The sequence below is a fragment of the Sebastes fasciatus genome, chromosome 16, assembly GCF_043250625.1.
Source record: "Sebastes fasciatus isolate fSebFas1 chromosome 16, fSebFas1.pri, whole genome shotgun sequence".
Lineage (NCBI taxonomy): Eukaryota > Metazoa > Chordata > Actinopteri > Perciformes > Sebastidae > Sebastes > Sebastes fasciatus.
In genome coordinates this window covers 13,089,164-13,111,709 of record NC_133810.1, presented here as the reverse complement: position 1 = coordinate 13,111,709, position 22,546 = coordinate 13,089,164, and the positions used below count along the sequence as shown (strand labels likewise).

Sequence of the window (22,546 nt, the reverse complement as noted above, 5' to 3'; positions counted from 1 at the left end):
TCTCTCTCTCTCACTCACCTGCACACAGGTGCAGACATGCATGAAAATTGGACCAATCACAGCAAGAAAACACCGGTCTCTGATCCACACTCAGTCATACCATCCTTGTTTGCAGAGACAGGTTTGTGGTTCATCTTGTGCTGCCGTCTACATTGAAGTGGTTTGCAGCATTAAGGCATCGCTGCTATTAAGAGTCCTGAACAGGATAAACCTTCAGAGATATCCTTTGATTTTTAGGATTATTTTATTTATGCAGGTAAGTACTTGAATGGTGTTTTAACAAAACTTGAAAATTGCACTTTAAACCAAATTTTTAGGTGATTAAAAAAGGAAGAAATAATTGAATTATGAATGAGAATATTGTGTTAAAAATCTCTCTTTTTTAATTTACATAATGTTTATTGTAGAACTTGCTTATTTCAATTAATGCACAAATATAAACCTCTTTTTCTTTCAGATTTGTGATGATTTTTCTTCAAAAATTCCTGAATATGTTGATCACTCTGTCTCTGCTGAGCAGTCCTACCACCATGGAGCGAGGTAGGAAAATGTTTTGAATGCATATGGTTTGATAGAATAATCACTGCACTGTGGCCCATTAAATACAATAAATAATAGTAATAAAATATAATAATATATATATATATATATATGTAGTTCAGCGCATGATGAAGTTGATGTACTTGCATGATTCTTGCAATTTTTGGGTTGTATCCACATGGTTGAATGCATTTATTGTTAGCTGTTTTGGATAAAAGTGTAAATTATTGTAATGTAATGTTTTGAGTGCTAAAATGCTAAAAAAAAATGTGTGGGGGAATCACAATAAATTTCATAATAATTCATAGTTATGGTTATAAAGGAATAAGACACGATAATTGAAAACGATTGACTTGTTTTCAGGGATAGAAGACTGTTTCTCATTCTAAACAGTTCATCTTTTAGATTACAACCTGCGTGCATCTGTGAGAAAGTCACTGTAAAAGTCGATTGTAAATATGTCAAGAATATCTAAAGCAAACAGAGCATACAGTAGTTAGACACTATACGGCTACGCACTTACATACAGTATATGGTCTCTTTATGTTATAGATGAAAGGTCAAAAGCTTGAAGCCAATAGGAGAATGTCAAGCAAATGTCAAACATTTTTTCTTTTTTTCATTAATCATGAAAGTAACCAAACAAGTTAACTGGTTATTAAAATAATCGTTAGTTGCAGCCATATTTTAAATAAAGTTGTATGAATTGAGATTTCCCTATATACCGACATCACTGACTTTAAACTTCAGGGTTTTCTATCCGATCAAGGATATCAATTTAGCATTGCACTTCTATAGAGCAGCAACAATTACTCGATTAGTTGTCAACTATTAAATTATTCAGCAACTATTTTGATAATCGATCAATTAGTTTATTAGTAATATTATTATTTAGAGTAATTTTTTTAAGAAAAAAAAATGTCTTTACTCCTCTATGACAGTAAACTGAGTATCTTTGAGTTGTGGACAAAATAAGACATTTGAGGACGTCATCTTGGGCTTTGGGAAACACTGATCGATACAATTTTCTGACATTTTATAGAATAAACAGCTAACCGATTAATCAAGAAAATAACCGACAGATTAATCGGCAATGAAAATAATCGTTAGTTGCAGCATCGTCAGACTTACGGTGGACAGTTTAAAAAAAATAAATGATCAAAATCAATGCAGCAGAATCAGAGATATTGTCTTTTTTATCAGAACACATTCTTCATCCTTATTAAAACCTGGCGCCTACATTACCCACAATGCAACCCAAACCACCAACAGTTGAGTTGGAGACAGACAATAAGCAGCTTCAGAGATAAAAACACTATTTAGCCCTCACACTGAACAACTGCTCTCCAGATCTCCTCCTATGTGCTGTATGTTAATGATTTACTCTATACTGTCTCCGTCAGCCCCTCGGCTCAGTCTGTGGGGGGAGGTGGCTGACTTCACCTTCACCGGGTGCAGCCACTGGAGACTAAAGCCTCAGGTCTCCATCCCTGCCCTGCAGGAGCTCACAGTCTGCTTCAACCTGAAGTTCAAGGTGATTCCCTAAAGTCTAAATTACACTGCTCAAACTTTCAAGGGCACATTTTAAGTTTTCACTGTTCAAGACTTTATGAATCATGTATTTCAAGTATTTCATCAATCATATCTAGACCACAGAGGCCTCCTCATCACCATGGACCGCTTTCATGTACAGTCATCCTGAGGTTCAGTGTGCTGAGCTGGGCTTGGGGGGAAACGGGGGTCATTTGGTGGTGTGGCTTTTTGGAACGGAGTGGACTACGCGTAAGATCTTTGACCTTTATCAGTCACAGTGGTACTCGCTGTGCCTGACCTGGACACATACTGAAGACAGACCGGCCTTGTACGTCGACGGCAACCTGGTGGACATCATGACAGGTGGGTTAAGTCAGATACATACCGACATCACTGACTTTAAACTTCAGGGTTTTCTATCCAATCAAGTCAGCTGTGGTCATATCAACAGTAATAAGTCCTTTGTCTCTGCATTGTGCTCTTTTGGCTCTGAGGCAACTGGCGACTAAAAGTTTTTGACGTTTCAGGTTCAAACTGTGATACTTTGACAGTGTATTTGACCCTCATTTGTGCCTGTTTTCTTCTCTCCTTTGCTCACGATGTAGATACAGCTCCCTCCATGTCCCCCTCGTGCAGCAAACTGGCCCCGAATGGAACGCTTACTCTGGGTGCAGCACACCGCCTGGTCGACGGGCATATTATTCCATTTCCCACTCTGGTGGGCAAATTATCTCTCTTTCGACTATGGGGGCGACAACGCAGCAAACAGGACGTGACGTCGCTGAATTGTACAGAGGGGGAGCTGGTGAAGTGGGAGAGAGACAACTGGGACACTCAGATCTGCGCTCCAATCCCTGATTCCAGCCTGCAGTGCAGTGAGCCAATGGAAAAATGTTTTCTCTGATTATTTCTGCTAAAGTAAAAAACACTTTATTTAACATTTTAGCAACCTTACATTTACCTCAGCACCTGCAAGTCACAACAAGTTGAATATTTTCTCCCTTCGCTGCCTCCCATAGTGTTTATTCGCCAGTCAGTGATTCACCTTACACAGTAAAATTAATGGTCTGTCAGTTTCATCAAGCGTTTTACAGCTTTTTCCAACCGTAGTGGTATAGCCTCCGTGGCTGCCTTTGGTTTACTGTGTGTCCTCAGAAACCAGATTAAATATTGACCCCCCCTATCTCTTTGTCAGTTAGGTAAATATAGAAGCCATTCTGTGATCAATAACATTAAGATCAGGAGCATTAATCATACAGCTGTCATTATTCCCTCTCTGCAAAGGTAGAACCTGCTGTAATGTTCAAAACAGGGACAAAATTGTCATCAGAGTTCAGAAAATGTTAATATTAATTAATTTTCTTTAACAAAATAACTTTTTCTTTAAAACACTGATTCTAATTTCTTGGCTATGCAAAAGCAAATAACTTGTCTGAATTACACAAGTCTTCATTTTCATGTTGTAAGAACATTAATTAAGTTCTCTAAGAGAGATCATTGTAGTCCGGTCACTTACACCACATTAAGTGAAGGTAAGAAATAAAATCTACTGACTTAAGATTTCAATCAAAACATGTCAGAATCTAATTGTTTTACATAAAATATATCTGACACATTTGAATACAGAGCTTCGTATCAGGGAAATTCCCTTCACAATGCTACTATAAAGTCTGCAGTTGACACTAACAATGAACGGAAGAAGTGGTTCTGCAATGCAATTGTTGCAGAACCAATGTTAATTCATTGAACCCTCGAGTTCTGCTTTTACAATTGTGCCCCAGTATTGGTTTGTCACACTCGGTTCAGGTTCAGCGATGAACAACAATCTAAACTAAAATGTGTTTATCATAATGAAAGAGTTCATTAGTCATTTAGAATAAAACAAAGACGAAACCGGTGCAAGAAAAGAAAATGCATTCAGGATTTACTGTAGAAGATGAAATGATGCTAAGAATACATTCTTTGTGTACATGTATCAATTGTTACTGTTTTTTTAAAATGTACTTTTTCTTTACTTTTACATTTACAAAAACTTTATGGTGTTTTATCTTCCCTTTTGGCTGATTGGCAGAATGGTCCGCCTACGAAGTGAGACTGATGTTTGCCATCATCCGCTCCAATTCGAACAACACCGAGCTCTACACGGCCAGAGACATCGCACATAAATGGGTAACGCAAACATACAAAAATACAGATATCGCCAATTTAATTGTGACAAGTGACCTAGAAATGTTGTAGATGTTACACTCTGAACACTTTAACTGTTTCTTCTTGCTGTCACCTTTGTGTGGTGCTGCATCTGTACAAACTACAGGATGGATTGCGTTACATTTTACAGGTGTTATTTATTTTTTCGTTGTTCACCAGCAGTAAATCTCAGCGGCTGTAACTGCTCTCTGCTGTTTGTTGTTCCTGCAGCTCAGAGAAGTTCTGCCGGACAACATCTATTTAAACAGAGTGTCTGTGTTTGAAGTAACCAGGTATGAGAAGATTAGAGTTTACAACACTGACGTTGACAATGAAATACCTATGAATGTCACATCAATTAAACCTTATTTTATAGTATATGACGAAGAGGGGGAACCAAAGGGACATAAGTATACTGAGTTTTTCTGATCTCTTACGCAGATCCAGTAAAGAAGACAGCCTTGTAAAAACATCACACGAAGACAGGCTGGTAAGTACATTAGAGCTGTAGTGATGTACGTGTTGGCCAATGAGTAACAAGAAAATAGCAGTAAAGAAATAGTCTGTGCTCTCTGGTGGGCATACGGTAGCTTGTCCACCAATATTGGCCAATGTATTCATTTTGTCACAAATCTATGTCTTCTATTCTTCAGGTGCGGTGGGCTCCCACACCTAAGAGGTAACAAGATTCAGGTTAACTATTTTCACTTAATGATTTAATTTTTTCTAAATATGATATAATCTGATAGTGGCTGGTCAATAACGTGGTCAACTATAGGGTATAAGGAGTTTATCTACATTTCCAAAGCTTCTTAAAACTTTGAATTCATCACATTTATTCTTCCATGCTTCTTCGCCTGATCTCAAATCTGTAAACAATTCACATACACTAAATGTACAGTAAGGCAGAGTACACTAAAGAAGGAAATGACAGCAAAGCAAGGAAGAATTTCATCAGTACTGAAAGAAAGCCGTAAAATGAAACACACTGAGAAGAAAAAAAACACTCTTTGGTTGAACTGCTCATGATTCATGTCCTCGGGAAGGCCTTAACAAATAGACTTCAAAAGCCAAAACGTGCAGCAGAGGACAGTAAAAAAAACACTCAATTAGGGCTTCTCCATTGACACATTTGGCCGCACTGAGTCCAACCATGCAATGTGTATGGAAAACCTTAAATGTGTCCCCTTTAGGTTTCACTGCCTGGTCCATATCACCGTTATCCCCTGCCGGGATGTGGCAGATGTGAAAAATGAGATGTACATGGACCTTAAGGATGACTACCGTGACCCCAGCGGTCAGCTGCAGCTGCAGCTGCTGACTGATCCTGACAGCATACACACCACACCTGTTGGTAGGAAATAGCTCTCACCATGTGTGTGTTTGTTAGCAGAAAATTCTGGTTCACAATAATCTTTCCTCTGTTTTCTAGAAAATTTCTCCGCTGTCACCGACAGTCCTCCTGATGTGGTGACGGAGCCCACTCCAGTCACATCCACCACATCTCAAACCACAACATCCATTACCACCACCAGCACCATCAGCATCACTAGTGCCTCTACCAGTGCTCTATCCACAGCCACCGCCTTCACGACAAGCCCTGCAAATATCTCTGGTCAGTCTGCTCATTTACAGTCACAGAAATCCATCACAGTTTATTGATTTATTGTATCTGAGTTGTACCCTACTGGATGCCTAATTGTTTATTTGTGTCTGGATCTTCTCTGCAGAGCTGTATTTTGAGGTTCAGGTGAATGTTTCCATAACAGGAGACTGTGACCCAGGACAGATTCTTTCCACCTGGGTATGTCCAACAGAATATAATAGCACTTTTAGTTTTAGGAGTATAACAGAGGTTTGTCTTAAATGTGGCTTCTATGACTCTCCACAGCTCAACTCCAGTCTACCTGATGACATGATGACGGTGCTCAACCTCCAGCTGCTCCCCAAAGCTCAAAGGTGCAGTATGTGATGTAGCTGCCACGCCATCAAACTCACCATCACACAGATGTCACAAATATCACACAGTCTGATTTAAACGTGAACAATATCTCATTCCAGACATCATCCTAACCCGCAGTCAAACCTCTCTACGTCTGGCAGAGTAAGTAAACATAAAAAGCTCTTATGTCACAAATCAAACTCTGAATATATGTGTCATTTTTCACAACTTCAGCATGATTTAGAGACTCTTAGTGCTGTAAAGATGTGATGGTAGGCAAACTTTTTAACTTGGGAGTGAGCAGGCTAGCCGCTTCCCCCAGTTTTCAGTCTAATCAACGTCCGGTTCTGGTTCTATATTTAATGAACAGACATGAGAGTGGTATCAATCTTGTCATCTAATTCTCTGCAAGGAAACGAATAGCGTTTTTTTGACAAAACTATTTCTTTTAAAAGGCAGAATGAATAGGATTTTCCTAAAGAAACAATGTATAGACCAATACAAAATAATCCCTCTCAATCATCACTTTATGCAGCATGTATAAGTCCTACTGTTTCCTCCCGGATGGCAATAGAGCTACACCAAATGTTGTTTCCTGGCAGAAGAGAGCTGTTTGTGTCTGAAAGGACCTTCAGTGAGTGGGAGACGGAGAGAATAGAGAGTACGCTACTAAGGGAAAGGAATACTCAAGCAGGGGCAAAAAAATGAATGAATGAAAAACTGGCGAATATTAGTCTTGTTTATGTCAGAAATTGATGCAAGTTCATGCCAGATGGGGAGAATTATTCAGTTTTCTTTCCTGAGCATTAAAAGTCAGATTAAAGGTAGGTCTGTTGAACATAAAAATGCTATTGCAGTGTATTTATTATTTTGTTGTTTTCAAGAAACAAGACAAGCGGAAGCTACAAAAATGCTGGAAAATTTCAAATATAGTGAGGCGAAACGCCAAGCACACAAAGCTCGTTCCAAAACGAGAGTGATTCTGGGTTTTGCTTTCACTCGCTGGCGAGCGCCGAACCCGCGTTGAGTCGGGAAGGAGGGGCCAATTTGAATGTTGTGTTTAGAAACCACAACCAACTATCCTACTCATTATGCCTTTAATATTCACCATTTTCATGACACACCTATTCAATGTTTTGCTGCAGAATTTCAGACTTTTACTTTGGAAAAACATTTCCATTGAAATCTACAATAATACAAAAATACTTTTCAGGGGGTCAGCAGATGTTAAGAAAGGATACATTGTTGAATACTATCCTCCACATAAAAATAACAATTTACAAAAAAGACAGATCCAGACAATGAAATGAACAAAATGCGGCGTGTTAAACTGGTTTAACTCTTTTATGTTCTTTATTGAATTGAAATACTATTTCCTTCCAGTTATACAGCTGTGTCAATATTTGTATTCTCTTCCAGGTGTTTGTGCACAGAGTTTCAAGGTATGGATCATGCAGCTCTACACACATTTCACTAAGATTACAAACAAATGAAACCGAAGGAAAATTAATGCAAAGATGCACAATAAGCCAAATAATGAAACAGTACCAGAGCTGCTTAGTAGACATATTCACTTTTTCACACTACATCCTAATTTGTGTGGTTCAATGTAACTTTTTACTTAATAAATAATATATATCCATTTTGTAAGCCTTTACTGCCTGAAAAGTAATATTAAGAGTAACTCATAAGGAGCTTTTGCAACCCATAGTTCATTCTTTTTACTGTCTGCAGAGAGAGCTGTGTTTTCCAGGTTCGGGTCATGATGTCGCTGTCAGACACACAGGAAATGGAAGAGCAGATACGATACCTACTGCTGACGCCTTATAACAACGGATCCATCTCCATAGCAACCGAGGACATACAGATAAGCCGCATACGTGAGTCAGATTCAATGAAAGATCACACATTTTTTGAATGAATTGAATAAATATTGCTTTTAACAACTGATATTAAAGGGACTATTTGTAACTTTCAGAAATGCTTGTTAACAGCGACACCTGTGGCCGTTAAGTCAACGAAAGTCAGCGTCGGGATCGCGCTTGCTTGCTCTAAATAGACATGAACGAGCATGAACATGAACATGAACAAATAGTCCCTTTTAAATTCTATAAATTAAAGACTAGATGAAAAGTTTTTAAATTAATCAGGTTGTCCTTCTCTCTTTCTCATCTGTGTCGCTGTCCCTTTGGTTTAGTGATAGTTCAATGCAACGCAGAAACCCACCAGACGAGGAAAGGCCTGTTTAAGTGGCCCGACACTTCAGGAGGAAAAAATGCAACTCGGCCATGCCCGAAAAACCCTCTCCGCCACGCCACCCGCCACTGGTGAGCGCTCACACTTCATTCATTCATTTTTGATACCTGCTTATATATTCACACCTACATCAAGTGCAACATTTGACATCAACCATTACTAGTAATATACCTGACCGGGATATGTTTGGTATTTGGGGAGAAAACCAAATGAGACAAATATAGTACAGTCAAGGGTGTTGGAATAAACAAACAAAACAAAAGGTTGTGAAAACAATATTATAATGAGTGCTGAAACTATTTTTATAAGCACCAAGTTATTCCTCAAATATGAGGAAATGCTGCTTTTCTGTTTGATATCATTATAAATGTAATATTTTTTGATTTAAGGACAGTTGGTTGCACAAAAGAAGCAAACTTAAGACATCACTTTAGGCTCTGACAAATTGCGATGGACATTTTCTGCCATTTATTAGAGTTAATTTACTCTATCAAATAATGAAAAGATTAAATGTTGGTAAAAATAATTGTTAGTTGCATTCCTAATTACAATTTCCTACTGAAATAGAGGCGCTTTCACTTATCTGACATTGTACTTAAAGTTACTAAGAAGAACTTTTAACTGGTTATGAAACAGTCTCAATTGAATACTGATGTCTCTACATGACCTACAGAGGTAAACGAGACCATCAGTGAGAAGACTGTCTGTTTCTCTTTAGTTATCCTTAATGCTCGTCATCGGTGACACCTCTAACACCTGTATGTTGATTGTATCCTGGCGTTGCTGCTTATTACTGTCACTTATCAATGAACTCATGACCTGCCGACAATACATCATGCAGTCTAGCTGAGAAAAGAGTTCATGTATTTAGCTGGTTGACTCTGTCAACATGAATTTAACACATGAATAAATACAGGCCTATTTGGGATATTGATTACCTCCGTTGGTATATATTTTTATCTGGCTGTGTCACTGGATTCTTTCTGTGTGTTGACTCAGTGTGACAATATTTATTGATGGCTGCTCATGAGCTGTCGGATGCTGTGCTGTAAAATCATTTATCAGGAGGTGGTGTCACTAATGATTCCCAAGATCAACATCCTCCCAGCTCTGTCTTAGGGAGGCATTTTCTGCTAAAGTAAGACTTGGGGAAGCATAGATAGCAAAACCATAAAATTACAGACTGCAAAAAAGTAGCTATACTAAAGGAAGTCAAGAATAACACATACATAGTTTGTAAAATAAATACAAGATGAGGAATAAAACATTTAGCAAAAGTTCTGTTTGAAAAGCAGTTCTTTTAAAGGGGACATACTGTATCGTGCTCATTTTCGGGTTCATACTTGTATTTTGTGTTTCTACTAGAACATGTTTACATGCTTCAATGTTCAAAAAACACATTATTTTTCTCATACGGTCTGTCTGAATATACCTGTATTCACCCTCTGTCTGAAACGCACCGTTTTAGTGCATTTCAACAGAATGGCAACGGAATTGCGTTGCTAGGCAACAGCTTGGGTCCATGTTTACGTCCTGTCAGCTGATGTCATTCACATACACTGCACCAGGAAATAAACTGGGACACATTTAGTATGTTTACGTTTAAAACTGTGTAATGGTCTAAATATTGTATATTTGTGACATCACAAATGGACAGAAATCGTCTTGTTTCAAACGCATAGGATCTGAATACGGGCTGTGTCTATTTCTCAATGGACTGAGTGTTTTGATACTTTCACAGTATTTATATATCACTTAAACCTGCTTTATAATATAAAAGACATGAAAATCTCACTTTTTACAATATGGGACCTTTAAGGCCGTCTCCCTCCGTCCTCTCACCACCTGTTTATCTGACAGTAAACTGTGCGTCGGTACACACTGGATGGCTCCAGACCTGGAAGACTGTCAACTGGTGGTGGAAACCATCCCTGATCTGGACCATGTCGAAGTCACTGCTGGTCTGTTTACACACTTTTCACTTCATTTTGTCTTATGTTGTAGTTGTCGACTTGTAAATAGTTGCATCATTCAGTCTCAAATTTATGGTTCAAAATGTAATGGTAAAGATCCAAAGATTCCATAATGACACATTTAAAGGGCGGGTCCATTATTTATTTATTCCTTTTAGTTTTTTATATCCTTCTGTAGATTCCCAGTGGTGTTCATAATGTGTTCAAATCTGAACATACAAATTTTGTTCCAAGTATGTATGTTTTAGCGTCAAATCAGACAGCCCTTTGATTCCTGTTTTGCACAATTAAATCCCCATAAAAACAAATCAGTGGTCAGGACTCAATCTATGATGATGATGCTGCGAAAGAAATCCCACCAGTTTTATCATTTGCCTGCAGACAATGCTCCGGACGTGGTGGAGATGATTGAGGGTTTACTGAGCAACCACTCCACGCTCAACTACCAGGAGCTGGTCACAGTCCTCAACAAGCTGGAGGACGTCGTCAACCTCAGTAGGGTCACGCCAAACCTGGGCCAAGCGCTAATCAACATCATCTCTGACATACTGGAGTCTGACAGCAACCTGCTGCCTTTTACCAACACGTAAGGATGGAAAACTGAAGGGATATTCTTAACCTTTTCCTGTTTGACGTCCGTTCACTTTCCTCTGTTTTCCTCTCCAGTATCCTAAACATCACTGAGGCAGTAGGAGACATGATGGAGGGCTATGAGGGCTCTTCCACCCTGGTCGCTTCAGCCATTGCGATCTCAGTGGTGGATGTAGTTCCTGGACAGTTTAGCAGTTTGACTTTCGGAGTGTCATCTGACCGCGCCGGCACAAAGCCAGAGGTTAGTAACGTAACAACAACCAACAACCAACAAATGTCCTCAATCACTTTGACTGTTACTGTTCATAAAAGCAGGATGAGTCTGAGCGTAACCTCTTCCACTCCTTGTGGACGCCGGCACCTCGGCTGTGTTTACCATCTTTCAGAGGCTGCAGCAGGCTCAGTTTGAGTTTTATCATATGAAACTAGAAAATCGAAGAAATCCATTGTTACCAACCATGTCATGCTAGGTTGTCGGGAAGGGGGCTAAAAAACGCTAAATTTAGGCTAAATTAGAGTTAAAGTTAGGCTAAATTTTGGCGAGGAAAAACTGGCATGGCCATTTTCAAAGGGGCCTCTTGACCTCTGACCTCAAGATATGTGAATGAAAATGGGTTCTATGTGTACTCATGAGTCTCCCCTTTACAGACATGTTATGATAATCACATGCAGTTTTTTTTTCATGCAGTACAAACGTGTTAGTTTCGTCCATTCTAAAAAATTGGTGTATTTGAATATTTCTGCATACTGGGGTCTTTAAACAGTCTTGGACTTGCATAAATTGGGTATCACTGTAAAGCTGAGACTCTTGTGGATCCAATAAACCCAATTGTATTCATGTGTAATGATGTTAGTCCACAAAGTAGCCAGTTCATTGTAGTGAGGCCATTTTTTTAAACTTGACCTCACTGTATAAAATGACCTGTTGTGACCTTTAGGATAATCACAGCCTCATGAAACTTTACAGCCACAAACTAAAGACTTAGGGCAGATAGGGGATAGATTGACAATAAGCGGGTTTCTGTGCAGTTTCCAAAGAGGCAGGTCTTGTGTTATTGACATGTGGTAGCTACTGTGCATTGTGCTGATTTTATTTAGGCATAAGTTATACTTCAGGAATAGATGAAAATACAATTTAAAAAGACTGAAGCCCCCCAAATCCACATGTTTTATTGAAGTAACATTGTAAGCTCTTTTTCTAAGAATAAATCCCTAAAAGCAAAAGAACAGGTTCTGAACAATTAAAGCACCTATCGCTTGAATTCAGATGTCTGATCTAATTGAATAGATCATACCAAGAACAACCAAAAACCCAATTTGAGCAGTTTTACCCATCTAATGGAAATAGAGAACATAGAATTAAGTTTTGACCCTCATTTTGCTTCCATATAACCTGCTCACAATCATACTACAAAGGTAGCTGTAATTGGCTTTTCCGGTGAATTAAAACAAAAGCGAAAAAACTGTTTGCATCCAACATATATCTAATTCCTAATTATTGCACTTTTAATCAGTGCTGTGAGCTCTACAAAAAAACTAAAGTCATTCATGATTTCATTCAGTCACAGGCTTATCTTTCATTTCCTGTATGTTTTCACTAAGAAAACAGGGGGATTAACCAGTCGGTGCTTACAGGAAAGTCCTTTAAGTACTTTAATGTAACTTCTATATAATATTTAAAAGCTGATAACAGGGGCGTTCCCATTCTTAGACTTGTTTCTGAGCTGTTGCAGGCGGTGTACGAGGTCTTCAAGAGTGCAGGTGCCCAGCGTACAACCTTGTCTTCCTGACTGGTTGGTTGAGTTTTTAGACCTCTTGTCTTGGACATTGATGTCAGTGCTGGAGACCAGAGGGAGAGAGAAGAGCATATTAATCTATGTTGTTCAGTCCTGAGCTGAATATTCCTTTTTTATGACAATCAGAATACATTTAGATGACAAAAAATGATATGATGGCCAAATGGAGACAGTTTGTAGACTTTCAGGATTGCATGGTTAGTGTCTTACCTGGAATGTGGCAGCAACGTATCCCTGATATCTTCTGGTCTGACAAAGTTCTCCGACTCTGCCGTCTTCTCTACTGACACACTGTCAAGATCCCGTCTCAATCTGCTCCCCAGCCACATGCTTAAAAATAGTCCATTAGAGTTAGGTAGATAATTCAGTAGACATCTGGCACAGACTCAACAGACTGTCACATCTTATATCAGATTGAAACATATTTATTATTGAATGAATCACTTCTCAGTTAACTCACCTTTTTTCCAACTCTGGATTCACTTCAAGTTCCACACAGTGTGCTACTGTCGCCAGCAGGCAGCAAGAGAGGAAGGACTGGAAGATCAGTTGCATTTTGACTCCTGTGGAGAGTAGAGAAAACATTGTTAGTTATTTATTTATGCTATAAAATTGATATTCAACTTCATGAATTTCCTATTGTTGCTGAATGCATGTAAAACTCCCTCCTACAATATTCCTGTAGTGCCACACTGGTACTTGCTTACACAAGAGTCCAAAAGCCAGGTTTTTTATTTTGCACTAATCATTCATTTACTTAAAAAGTTAAGCTAATGCCAGATTTTGCTCGGTTAAGTAAACCTACACCCATGCTTTGGACCCCCAGTCAATAACCCGAAGGACAGTCTACCAGTGAGGGATCCAAAATAGGCTCTGCTCAAAAGTCAAAACAAAAACTATTCAACTCAGTCACCTCATTAAAAACATAGCAAAATCAATTGCATCTAGTAAACAATATATGATGTACTGCCTGTATCAAATGCTTTACACCTTGAAGGCAATTCCTTCACAGACGCACACATTGAGAGCTGAACTGCTTATAACCAGACAGATAACCTGTCCTCGTCTTTACACTTGATCTCAAAAAAGCAAGGATAGAGCCATCAGCTGGTAGCACAGCAAATCACAGCAATATCTGTGTGAAAAGAGAGCGCACATACCTGTAACTCCACAAGTTTCTTGAAATTGCCACTGGTTCTGTAGGGCAGCTGTGTCACTCTGCTAATAGCTCCTCCACACCAGACTGGGAGCCTTTATACAGGAGGTGGGAGGGCCTTTTTGACTGACGCACGCACGCACGCACGCACGCACGCACGCACACACACACACACACACACACACACACACACACACACACACACACACACACACACACACACACACACACACACACACACACACACACACTCACACTCTCATCCTTTTCCCCCACCTCGTCCAGTTAGTGATGGGAATTCCGGCTCTTTTTAGTGATCCAGATCATTTGGCTCAGCTCACCAAGAAGAGCCGTCTCTTTCGGCTCCCAAACGGCTCTTCATTTTACCACTTCTGCCTTTTATAATTCAGCCAAATTTAGTTTTGACCTATGATTAGTATTTGTGCGCATAAACTGGGGAAAAAAAGTTCGGAAAAACTTGTGTTTGGTTGATTATTTCTCTGTTGTTACAATGCTAATTGGCATTGTATTTTACATCGTTGGAAAGCCTGTTTATTTACCTTCACAATGATGTCCAGCTTGTAAGGATCATGCATTTGTGGGATGAGCAGCACAGCCGATTATGTGGGTAGCGCCCAAGAAAAATTTGCCAAAATGCTCCATCAATGGTAAACAGTGTATTCTCCTGTTGGTACTGACTCTTGTGTTGAGTTGTTTGGTGGATTGGATGATTGAACTCTCTATCAGTAACAAGGAACAAACAACACATATTGGCTATTTTACACTTTATTCATTTAATACACCGTCAGGAGCCTCAGTAGCGGTGGAAGATCCATACGCAGTCACAACAGCCTGGCACCTCCTCCTCATGCTGGTCACCAACCTGGTCACACGTTGCTGTGGGATGGCGTTCCATTCCTCAACCAGGATTCGTTGCAGGTCAGCCAGCGTGGCTGTGTTGGTCACTCTAACACGTACAGCACGTCAAAGCTGATCCTACAAGTGTTCAATTGGGTTGAGGTCTGGACTTTTGGCAGGCCGTTCCATTCTCTCTACGCCCACATTGTGGAGGTAGTCTGTGATAACCCTGGCTCTGTGGGGGCGAGCGTTGTCATCTTGGAGGATGAGGATCGCCACTGGCTGCAGAATCTCAACCCGATATCTCACTGCATCGAGATGGCCTTCAATGATGTCACTGGCAAAACAAGGCTTGTCATCATTGAAGGCCATCTTAATGCGGTGAGATATCGGGTGTTCGGTCGGTACAGAATTGCTCGCCATCCAATCCCTAAAAAATGCAATTCTTGCAGAAATCTCAATTCTGGAGTGGTAAAACATGATTCAATTACTTTTTTTTATTTCTTATTTATGACTAAAAACAACTTGACACACAGTGCTGAGCTGCATTTCAAATTAATCTTCAGGTTCCCAGCTTTCAGATGATGTACACCACTTCTATGTGACATATGCTGGTGACCTGCTATCTCCCCATAAAGACCCCCTGTAACCCCTCTAAAAAAAAAAAAAACGGGTCTATGGTAAAGTGGGTCTGGAGTAGAAGAGATTTAAGAAATTTCTCTTTCTGTTTTAGATATTCATCAACAAGTATCCATTTAACAGCACGGTGGCTTTCATCTCCCTGCCGTCTGTCCTGCAACACAACTTCCCACAGAACAGCTCCAACCAGAGCCCACCGAGGGTTAAGTTTCAGTTCTACGGCATCCCAATGCTCTTCAAGGTACTATTTTATATGAATCTGTTAAAGAAAAAGAAAAAAACATGCAATTATATGAAAATATTTATTGTGTTTTATTATACTGTTATATTTAGAAAAGCAAACTTGCATTGTATTATTATTTTCAGAGCAGCCAGAAAGGGCAGACTCTCAACACCTTCGTGGTTTCAGCCAGTGTGACCAACGCCAGCTCTCCAATCAAGGACCTGGAAGAAGATGTCAAAGTCACACTCCACCATCTTGTACCCAATATAGTAGGATCACCTATCCTTTAAGAATACTGCTGCTTACACTGCTGTTAATATAACGAATGAATGAGTTTGATTAACAAACATTTCCATCTCTGTTAAAGGATAACAAGGACGTGCAGTGTGTGTACTGGAACTTCAATAAAAACAGTAGGTCCTCCTGATTTCAATGATCACTGCTCTTGCTTGGATGAAATGCGTGATACTAAAGCGTCTGTGTCATCACCTAGATGGACACGGAGGCTGGGATGATTACGGCTGCAGGAAACACAACAGCAGCTCCGACTACACGACGTGCCTGTGTGATCATCTCACACACTTCGGAGTTCTTCTGGTATGCATTGTATTATTTTTTGCTTTACTGTTTCCTGGAAAGCACACGTTGGCCCTCAGAGGGACTGCAGCACAGTGAAAAGTTTTGCTAATAGCAGTGGCAGTGGTAGTAGCAGTATTAATAGTAGTAGTTCTGGGCAAAGGGAAGTGGTTCAACTCATATGTAACCAGCAGAGGGCACTCAAAGCACAATATATAAAAATGAACTGCTGTGTCAAGCAAAGTTTGACCCATATTCAATATTTTTGATTAGACATAGTCATTGTGGGATGTGCTTCCTGTTCTCTGGTGTTTTTTACAAATGGCAAAGACACATTGCTTTGGAATTAAGCATACCATTGAGTATGTTGCTTTAAAAATAAGCAAATACATTATATCTTATAAATAATGACATCTAAGGGTCGTGAAAGTCAGAATTTAGTGTTGAACATATCCCAAAACGGCCCAAATATCAGGATTTTTATCTCCTATTGTTACTGAAATTGACAATTATTTTAATTTTGCATCTAATTCACACACACTTGTGCTGGAGTACGCTAGTAATGTGAGTGGCTTTACACGCTAGTTTGTACTTGTTAGTAAGCAGTGGTGGGAGCAGTACTCAGATCTATTACTTGGGTAAAAGTAGCAATACCACCGTGTAAAAATTAGGGCTGGGCCGGTACGCCTATCTCCTGATTCAATACTATCACGATTCTTGGGTGCTGATTCGATATGTATTGCGATTTTAGAGTATTGCGACTCTACAAGTATCGGTACAATAAAAGCGGTAACTTCCTTCTACCTCCGCTTGGACTCAAAGAAGCAATTATATATACACTAGCATTAAAAAATCTATTTCAAAATCGTTAAAAAAAATGGTACTAGGTTGTACATAGTCATAGAGAAGTAAAGAAACCAGAAAATATTCACATTTAAGAAGCTGCAATCAGAGAAATTTGACTTTGGTTTCTTAATTATTATTCTTTTTTTTAATTTCTTAAATAGTTGGCGATTCATTGACAACTAATTGATTAATCGTTGCAGCTCTATACTTTAAAGTAAATGTACTTAGTTACTTCCACCAGTGGTAGCAGGGACAGGATCAGTTACTGTTATTACTGTACAATCTGTGTCCGTGAGAGTTATTTATGGCACATTGGGAAATAAATGCACTCATGCTTACAAATGTGTTTGTGTCTAGGATGTCTCCAGGACTCAGCTGGACCCGGTTAATGAGCAGATCCTGACCATTATCACTTATGTTGGTTGTGGAGTCTCATCGGTGTTCCTGGGAATCACTGTTCTCACATACACAGCTTTCGAGTGAGAAACCAACCACTGAGTTTTATAAATGTTTTCTACTTCTCATATGCTGACTGTGTTTACATGCAGACTGGTAACCTGTCGCTAAGTCTTAAAGGCAATGTCAACACTAATGCAGATACATTTGACCATTAGGTCCTATGACTGCATGAACATGAATTTTCCTCCCCCATGTTTTATCTCTGTCTCAGAAAGCTTCGTCGAGACTACCCCTCTAAGATCCTCATCAACCTCTCCCTGGCGCTGCTGGGCTTGAACCTGGTGTTTCTGGTCAACTCCTGGCTGTCCTCCTGGGGTCTATACGGCCTCTGCGTGGCCGCAGCATCCATGCTGCACTACTTCCTCCTGGCGTCATTCACCTGGATGGGATTAGAGGCCGTCAACATGTACTTTGCGCTCGTCAAAGTCTTCAACGTCTACGTGCCCTCTTATATCCTCAAGTTCTGCGCTCTGGGATGGGGTGAGTCGTGTGTTCGACTGACTGACTTTCAGTTAGTTAAAACAGTGTAACACTCAAACACTTCTGTTCTTATCGTTGCTTGCTTTGTATTTATTTTTATTGGGTACATTTTCAGCACTTTGGTCAACTGCGGTTGTTATTATTTATAACCCTGTCATAATTATGCTATAAAAGTATTTAAACTGTCCCTCTAGGGATTCCTCTGGTGATCTGCATCCTGGTGCTCATCGTGAACCGAGAGGCCTACGGCAGTCACCTCTACACAGATGTTCAGCAGAGCTTACCGCCATTGGACAACTCGGACAACTTGTGAGTTTTGGCTTCATCTTTCTTCCATGTCTTGAGGCATATTTGAAACACAGGGGTTTCCAATCAGTAGTGAGACTGAATTTTAAAATCTTGTGTCCAGCAGTTAAACTCCAAACTTGACTCTGGATTTTTTTAATGAGTAAGAAGAAGAAGTACATATTATATAGACATGTATAATATATTATTTTGTCATTAACAATTAAAGGTACAGTGTGTAGGATCTGGCGGCTTTTAGTGGTGTGGTTGCAGATTGCAACCAACTGAGTACCCCTCCGCTGACTCCTCCCTTTCCAAGACAGCAGTAATGTGAGCCGCCGTGTGTAAAACCGTGGTAACACCGTTCGCCTCGCTCAGAGGCCATCCTTACCATAATAACACTACTTTAGTGCTTGTGTTTGGTTTGTCCACTCTGGGCTACAGTAGAAACATGGTGGACTCCGTGAAGAGGACACGCTCCCTATGTAGATATGAAGAGCTCAGTCAAAGCTAACGAAAGCACAACGATTCTTAGTTTCAGGTGATTATACACTAATGAAAACATAGTTTTGAATATCTTATTCCATTTCTGCTAATAGATCCCCCGAAATGTTACACACTGTTCCTTTAAATTTCTACAAATCTTTAACATAGTCAATGCATTATTGTTAATGTTTTCAGCTAACAGATGAAGCAGCGTGTCAAACTGAAAGTCATGTGTCATACTATCGTTTTAATTAGCTGTTCAATTGCTTTTTGCAAACGTAGTTTCTATCCTTTTTCTCACACTATCCTCACTATTCCCTCAGCTGTTGGCTCCAGGACGATGTGACATTTTACGTGTCTGTGGTCGCCTACGCTGTGCTGGTCTTTCTCTTCAACATTGCGGTAATTAGTTTGAACATTTCATTAACGTTCATACAGAAGTTCAGACTAATAAAACACTGGCCTATGTCCACATTATACTGGTTGATGTATCACAATATTCTCTTAGTTACCTTTCTAATTTTCACAGAAGGAATATAACAATAAGCAACCTATTCTACATCAAATCCCTCATTTGATGGCACTTGCATACTTATCTTTAATTCAAATTATTGTTTCTCTATAATTGAACTACTGTAAGCCTTCTTTTGAATCTCCTTTTAGGTTTTCGTGGTGGTTCTGATCCAGATTCGCCACATGCGAGTCAACAGCCCGGCTGGGATCCGCAGCGGACTCATGCATGACCTGAAGGGAGTCGCCAGTCTCACCTTGTTACTAGGACTAACATGGACGGTTGGCTTCTTTACCGTGGGACCAGCCAGAGTCGTTCTGCTGTACCTCTTCTCTGTTCTCAACACCCTGCAAGGTTGTACTTTCTCTTTTTGCAGAAATAATAACTGTTAGCCATGCTGGATGATACTGTATATATATTTAAATATGTAAGCATAGAGCCAATGTGCTTCATGTAAGAACCACTCGTCCAAACAGATTTGTTCTTAAGTTGGATGCATGAGTGATATACTGGTAAATAAATTATTGAGTGAAGGTTTGCCAACCACACGTGTAGTTTTGCTCAACATCCCACTTCACGTTCACAGTTCAAAAGAAACCAACAAAACTCACAGATAAAAAAAGAAGGAAATCAAACAGAAGCTGAATGATGCAACTATTTCACAACCGCCTTCACCTCGGCTGGCCTTTGTTAGATCGCTTTCTTTTTTTATCTGAGAGTGACGCAACAAAAGCCTTCCACTTTTTACTTCTGGCACAGAAATGCCTTGCTCAAGTGCACATTAGAAATAACTGCTGAGGGACGAAAGAGCCACCTATCAAGATTCAATATTGTCCTTCAAAAAGCTTACGACCTTATCTCACTTTTGTTTATATTACAGGACTTTTCATCTTCCTCTTCCACTGTCTGATGAAGGAAAATGTCAGGAAACAGTGGAGGATTCACCTCTGCTTTGGACGTTTCCGACTTGAAGAGTATTCGGGTACGACGGCCACAACTAGTGTGATGTGACTTCATCACATCATGGTAACTTGAAGATATATTGTCCCTGGGCTTGATTTCTACCTGTGTTTGTTGTTGCCTTCCAGAGTGGAGCAACTCGGCATCAGTCGGATTCACAGCCAAACCCAAATCAAATCCTCCAAGAGCACCAGTACCATCGGTCGGCTCGGTCAAGTCCAGCTCCACAGCCAGCACATCGGCCTCCTCCGACTCCAGCCAGAGAGACTCATCCTGCAAGAGACCAAACCTGGGTGAGGAAACCAAGCAGTCATTCCAAAGCAGCACACATCCTTACTAAATTCACAACTATCAACACTGATATCATTTTAACACACTTAAAAGCCCAAAAGATGATGATAAACAATGCAAGAGACATTAAAAGTTCAACAGTCATACAAAGTGAATACAAAAATAAAAGCTAATTTGCAAAAATGTGTTTTTGAGAGATAAACAGCCAAGGGTTTGGCTGCAATTATATTCCTTAAAGAGGTTTTTTTTCCCCCTTTGACATTAAACTCTTAATGACCTCCTTAATTCGTCTCTATTGTAAGACATTTAAGGTTGCAATTAAAAGTTACAATTCATATGAAATGATGATGATCACACATTTAGTCGGACATCAGAGTCCCTCGGCTGCCAGAATCACAGCGAAGGTCACTGCATACATTAATGAAACTGCACTGACGTTAAATAATTACACGAAAGCCTTTGTAATTGAGCCTAAAAGGACATAATTGTTATTTCGTAAAGGTTTCCATCACTATTCGACAGCTCAATTTCAGTTTAACCCCCAACTCCCAGGCATATATTCTCAAACTACATATGAGAAAATGTCCGTTTTTCACACCTCTAAATTGTTCTTGGATGTTTAATTATCTCGCAGGCCTTTTCGTGAATTCCCTGGTTCTCCCTCGTGCCCAGAGGAGCCCCTCAGGTACCGGAGCTCTGCCTTCCCAGAGGGGGATGAGCCCAACACCTGGCTGGAGGAATCACTTGCTTGGCCAGCAAGAACAAAGATAAAACACACAAGACCATACATGCACGAGACACATTGCAGACATTCAAATCCCAGAAACTGGCATGAAAACCGAAACAGCAGCCTTAACAGAGATTGTACTTCAATGTAAGCCTCGAGATATGAAATTAATTCCATTGTATTCCAGCTTCATTAGATAATTTTATCATGCATTGTTTTTTTGTTTTTGCTAAATATTGTAAAAGAGCCTGTAATTATGAAGACATGAGTAGTTGCATCAGTTCCAAGGAGGAGTTGGTTGCCAAGCAACTGGTGAGTGGAGCCATGGTGACAATGAACCATGGTACCACAGTTTGTATGAGGAAATAATACAAATTTAAATTTAAGATGATGCAAGTCTCCCTGTGTTCCTTTTCCTCTATTTGTGCCAGAAAATGTTTACTTCAGGTTAAAGCAAAATTACTCTAGTCATTCCTTAATCACTTCATGAGATGATGAGATGATTACCACACCGTCTTTAAATGCGACTGCCACAGCGCCTTTAGAATGCGATGTGACTGCCACACCGTCTTAGAATGCGACTGCCACACCGTCTTTAAATGCAACTGCCACACCGTCTTTGAATGCGACTGCCACACGTCTTTGAATGCAACTGCCACACCTTCTTTAAATGCGACTGCCACACTGTGGACTTTGATTGCGATGTCACTGCCACACGGTATTCGAATGCGACTGCCACACGGTCTTTGAATGCGACTGCCACACCGTCTTTAAATGTGACTGCCACACCGTCTTTAAATGTGACCGCTGTCTTGTTCTTGTAAATTGTAGCACCTTTGTTATGATAAACGAACCAATCTAAAAGCCGATGGTGTCATTATCAGCCATTACATTACGCAATCAACATTTACTTCATAATAAGTTAACGCCAAAAACTTGTCTATTGCTACTTAAAGCAAAATACCTAAAAAAATAAGGAAAACAATATGAAATAAGTGACTAAAGTAAAAAAATATATTTTACGTTATCATCTTACTTAAATTCTATTCTCTATTTTTTATTTTACACCAGGACTCTCACCTAGTGTGCCAGAGCTGAATCTGATTCGGTGATAATATTAAATATGGGAACAGGAGTCATTATCTTAAAAAAAGTGCAATAAAAACTATAGAGGACATTAGAGAAGTTGAAACTTTTAATCATATCTTTGGTTATTCAGCGGCTGATCGGT

The 22,546-nt window shown here is 39.7% G+C and overlaps 2 protein-coding genes across 3 annotated transcripts; one reads left to right on the top strand and one right to left on the bottom strand.

Annotated features, from left to right (window-relative positions):
* Positions 1–40: 40 nt before the first annotated feature.
* adgrg4b (adhesion G protein-coupled receptor G4b) lies at positions 41–21,706 on the top strand. Of its 2 annotated transcripts, XM_074611925.1 has the most exons (32): positions 42–256; positions 458–540; positions 1,944–2,074; positions 2,190–2,436; positions 2,679–2,948; positions 4,145–4,242; positions 4,492–4,553; positions 4,702–4,750; positions 4,914–4,939; positions 5,454–5,614; positions 5,693–5,875; positions 5,991–6,064; positions 6,152–6,219; positions 6,322–6,364; positions 7,622–7,644; positions 7,937–8,082; positions 8,400–8,529; positions 10,319–10,419; positions 10,813–11,017; positions 11,098–11,263; positions 15,566–15,712; positions 15,838–15,963; positions 16,062–16,107; positions 16,188–16,291; positions 17,474–17,595; positions 17,787–18,055; positions 18,250–18,364; positions 19,150–19,228; positions 19,490–19,691; positions 20,218–20,319; positions 20,426–20,590; positions 21,223–21,706. In XM_074611925.1, the coding sequence occupies exons 2-32, from the start codon at positions 465–467 to the stop codon at positions 21,357–21,359; spliced, it is 3,873 nt and encodes a 1,290-aa protein (XP_074468026.1). In that variant the 5' UTR covers positions 42–256; positions 458–464; the 3' UTR covers positions 21,360–21,706. The 2 variants fall into 2 exon arrangements, with proteins under 2 accessions (XP_074468028.1, XP_074468026.1); XM_074611927.1 differs by lacking the exon at positions 7,622–7,644 and having other exon boundaries at positions 41–256; positions 7,914–8,082.
* LOC141753371 (pro-adrenomedullin-like) lies at positions 12,177–14,135 on the bottom strand. The gene is made up of 4 exons (XM_074611958.1): positions 13,979–14,135; positions 13,279–13,381; positions 13,029–13,148; positions 12,177–12,861 (listed from the first exon to the last, which is right to left on the bottom strand). Exons 2-4 carry the CDS (start codon positions 13,371–13,373, stop codon positions 12,699–12,701), a joined length of 378 nt encoding a protein of 125 aa, XP_074468059.1. The 5' UTR covers positions 13,374–13,381; positions 13,979–14,135; the 3' UTR covers positions 12,177–12,698.
* Positions 21,707–22,546: the final 840 nt, after the last annotated feature.

What these genes read in the sequence shown, in the direction of transcription:
- adgrg4b (XM_074611927.1), top strand. Translation starts at nt 465, where the DNA reads ATGATTTTTCTTCAAAAATTCCTGAATATGTTGATCACTCTGTCTCTG. An exon ending in TCTGTGTTTGAAGTAACCAG is followed by an intron (nt 4,554 to 4,701) that starts GTATGAGAAGAT and finishes TCTCTTACGCAG; the next exon opens with ATCCAGTAAAGAAGACAGCC. An exon ending in CATACACACCACACCTGTTG is followed by an intron (nt 5,615 to 5,692) that starts GTAGGAAATAGC and finishes TCTGTTTTCTAG; the next exon opens with AAAATTTCTCCGCTGTCACC.
- LOC141753371 (XM_074611958.1), bottom strand. Translation starts at nt 13,373, where the DNA reads ATGCAACTGATCTTCCAGTCCTTCCTCTCTTGCTGCCTGCTGGCGACA. An exon ending in AATCCAGAGTTGGAAAAAAG is followed by an intron (nt 13,149 to 13,278) that starts GTGAGTTAACTG and finishes ACTATTTTTAAG; the next exon opens with CATGTGGCTGGGGAGCAGAT. An exon ending in ACGTTGCTGCCACATTCCAG is followed by an intron (nt 12,862 to 13,028) that starts GTAAGACACTAA and finishes TCTGGTCTCCAG; the next exon opens with CACTGACATCAATGTCCAAG.